General features: G+C 34.4%; 1 protein-coding gene across 1 annotated transcript in view; it reads right to left on the reverse strand.

Moving 5' to 3' along the window:
* Positions 1–3,647, reverse strand: part of LOC111085763 — a 14,626-nt gene that overhangs the window by 6,393 nt on the left and 4,586 nt on the right. Inside the window, exons 3-4 of the mRNA XM_022385901.1 lie at positions 1,029–1,194; positions 300–445 (exon numbers count right to left, since the gene is read on the reverse strand). Of these exons, the coding sequence (XP_022241609.1) occupies positions 300–445; positions 1,029–1,194 (312 nt within the window). The remainder of the gene's footprint in view (positions 1–299; positions 446–1,028; positions 1,195–3,647) is intronic.

Below are 3,647 nucleotides of genomic sequence, written 5' to 3' on the forward strand. Positions count from 1 at the left end.
CCAATACTTCTTGTGGATAAAAGTTTTCAAAACTGGGAAACCAATAACTACTTATGGATGAAAGTTTACATAACTGGGAGAACCAATACCTACTTGTGTGTAACAGTTTACATAACTGAGAAACCAATAACTACTTATGGATGAAAGTTTACATAACTGGGAAAACCGATACTTCTTGTGGACAAAAGTTTACATAACTGGGAAACCAATACCTACTTGTGTATAACAGTTTACATAACTGAGAAACCAATAACTACTTATGGATGAAAGTTCACATAACTGGGAAAACCGATACCTACTTGTGGATAAAAGATATTTCTCCATATCCTCAGTGTCTTCTTCCATTGTATTGCTAACAATGTTCCAGCTTTTTCCTTTTTCTTCAACCGTTTGGCACGTGAAATGTGTATTGATTCCAAGAAAATCCTGCTCCACTTCTGGCAATCTGTTTCAATGACACCGTGTATCAAGATCAATAACTTTTACAGATAATTAGTACGGGGAAGCGAATGAAGCCGTACCTTTTTAACTTTAAAACGATTCGATATGAAAATGACTGATTACTTTTGTTTCAATGTATTCTTAGTGATAAGAACGATCCTTGCAGTTTGATAAAAATGTTTGTGTCGGACTAATGACAACGGAATATATGGTAAGCAAAAAAATCATCAGAATTATCTCCTAGTACAAAATAAATATACTATGTGTGTATGTATGTATATACATAATGCTTTAAAACAAAGTCGAAATTATAAAAATGTCAGTATCTTTGAAACTAAATTCTCAGAACTGTGATTAACCAAAAAAAATTAAACCTTTTTGACGTTACTGATGCTAAATTCGTGTTTAGTGCACGTGGTTGCACGTGTTTTCGTTGTAAACAAAAGTCTTGAAAAAAACATTAAAAATTAAAGGTTTATTTTAATAAATCTATTTTTGTTCTTGATTAACTCTCGAATGTAAGAAATATATATACATGTTCTGATGTTTGATTCATTATTTACTTAATAGCACAACTTATTAAGTACCTTTTTCCAACCAATTTCCATTTCAGTAAAGTAGTATTGCCACCTGGCGGTCCAATAAGAAATATCCGTGTATGAAAGAGTGGGATACTGCCTTCACAACATGAGTGTTCATATGCTCGAAGAGCTTCAGGGCCCCTAGCGACTACTTCTTCAGGTGGGTTGCTTTCTAGTAAAGAGATAAGGAACGAAATTTTGATTCTGTTATATTCCAAAACTCGTAAATTGAAGAGAACATAGTCACCTGATAACCGCAATAACAGGAGATCCGAAAATTTAGTATGTATAAGAATAGGTTTAGCGACTTTTCGCCTGTTACCTGAAAGAGGATAAGGCGAGTGTGAATTACAAATAAAAACAAATTCTTTATTCGTATCATGTTGGTAGTCTATACGATCACCTAAGTCTAACTAATTACTAATTATATTATAATTAGATTCATTAGTAACTACTCCTCTATAGGTGATTTAGGCAGAGTCTTCATGATGGATAAAAAAAAGTTGAATTGGACAGCAACCTTCTAGTTCAGAATGACGCCCGAGGAGAAAATCTTGAAGGAGTAACCTCAGGTGAAAAGCACAACTTTTGTAGATTAATCTTCCAAGATTTTTTCTTCCAGTGTCATTTTGAACTTGGAATTTGCTGTCCGTTTCAACTTTGTTTGTTAATTACTAATTAGTTTTATCCCACGTTTCGGCTTATCATCTGCTATACAGGGTGTCGGAAAAGTCTGCAGCTCGGAAGTCCGAGCTTTATTGAATGACACCTTCCCAGAACGATGGATTGGCAGACGTTGTCCCCAGGAATTGGCCCCAAGATCTACATATTTCACTCACTTTTTCTGGGGACTGCTCAAGGCACGTGTGTACGAAGAGAAGATCAGGAACACCGAACATCTGAAAGAAAACGAATTTGCAACGAGCGTCGGACCATTGACAATGACACAAATGTGCTTCGCATTGTTCAAAGGGAATAGAAATACCGTCTCCAAACGTGTTTAGAATTACGGGGTCAGCATGTGAGACACATTCTGCAAAATTCGTTGAAGTGTCTATGGTTCCAGACTTTTCGAACACCCTAAAAGTCCTAAAAAGGAGTTTTTCTATGTTGATAGTGGCCGAAATTCAATCGTGGGTCTTCTTCGTGAGAGTCTGGTGAGTTATCCAATGGATCGAATATTGGACAGTACCAACACAGATGGTCCTTTTCATGATTTCCTTGAAAACTGCAGAAAATTGGAAGATAAAACTTAGAATAAAAATAAAAAAAGGATAAAAAGATAAAATTAGTAATCGGTATCCAGTTATAAAAGTAGTTACTAATTAATAGTTAAACCTAGGTGATCGTATAGACTATTAACAATAACAACGATTGGTATCCCATTCCCACGGCCTCACCATAAGTACCTAAATTCTTTATTAATAAAGGCGCCAGTAACAAACAAAGACAGTCCTTGAAAACTGATACGAAATATGAACGTAAAAAAATCAATGAATAACACTAGTTGTAAAACGAGACAAGAAGAACTTTGAACTGAAAAAAAGTAAAATAGGTTTTTGAAATAAATCAGCTGTGTTAAAACAAAGAAATAAAAAAAACACAATCGACAATAGCACAATATTAAATACTTAGAAAATAAAGTAATAAGACAACAACAAGACTTCCAACAAACACACAATCGACAATAGCCCAATATTAAATACTTAGAAAATAAAGTAATAAGACAACAACAAGACTTCCAACAAACACACAATCGACAATAGTACAATATTAAATACTTAGAAAATAAAGTAATAAGACAACAACAAGACTTCCAACAAACACACAATCGACAATAGTACAATATTAAATACTTAGGAAACAAAGTAATAAGACAACAATAGGACCTCCAACAAACACAATATCGAAAATAGCATAATATTAAATACTTAGAAAACAAAGTAATAAGACCTCCAACAAACACACAATCGACAATAGCACAATATTAAATACTTAGAAAACAAAGTAATAAGTAATAAGACAACAATAAGACTTCCAACAGCACACTCTGACTCTTAAAAAAGTAGAAGAGAATCTTTCTGTAAAATTCCAAACAGCTTTCAAGCTGATGAACCACATTATTCTAGGAATTGGGTGATATTTCTACGTGTGGCATCACAAAATACACACACACACAGAGCGTAATGATGGCTATGGCACACCTATCCCATAAGATATTGTGTGTGTGTGTGTGTGTGTGTATATATATATATAAATCACCCTTGACCGGATCCCGTCATAGAAAGCAACGCTTAGGACTAATTTTGCGTTTGCCTTGTACAGTTTTTACCCGATTCCCGCGTCTACTTGAACTCTGTTAAGTATATACATTATGTAAAAGAATAAACCTATTTTGATGCACTGGGGGCCAAGATATGGTAGAAATCAGCAAAATTATTTTGAAAACAAGCAAGTTAATGACCAACCTAAATGACCTTTTATTTATATGGCCATAATTTTAATCTTTTTATCCTGTTTTTTACATATGGTTACGACAGCGAAAGTCACGTGACGCTGGAAGCATGCGCGCTTGAGTTTCTAGAAGGATCATGACTGTTCGTGGCAGCTCTAGTCTTTTCAGGC

This window comes from Limulus polyphemus, unplaced genomic scaffold, assembly GCF_000517525.1.
Source record: "Limulus polyphemus unplaced genomic scaffold, Limulus_polyphemus-2.1.2 Scaffold604, whole genome shotgun sequence".
NCBI lineage: Eukaryota > Metazoa > Arthropoda > Merostomata > Xiphosura > Limulidae > Limulus > Limulus polyphemus.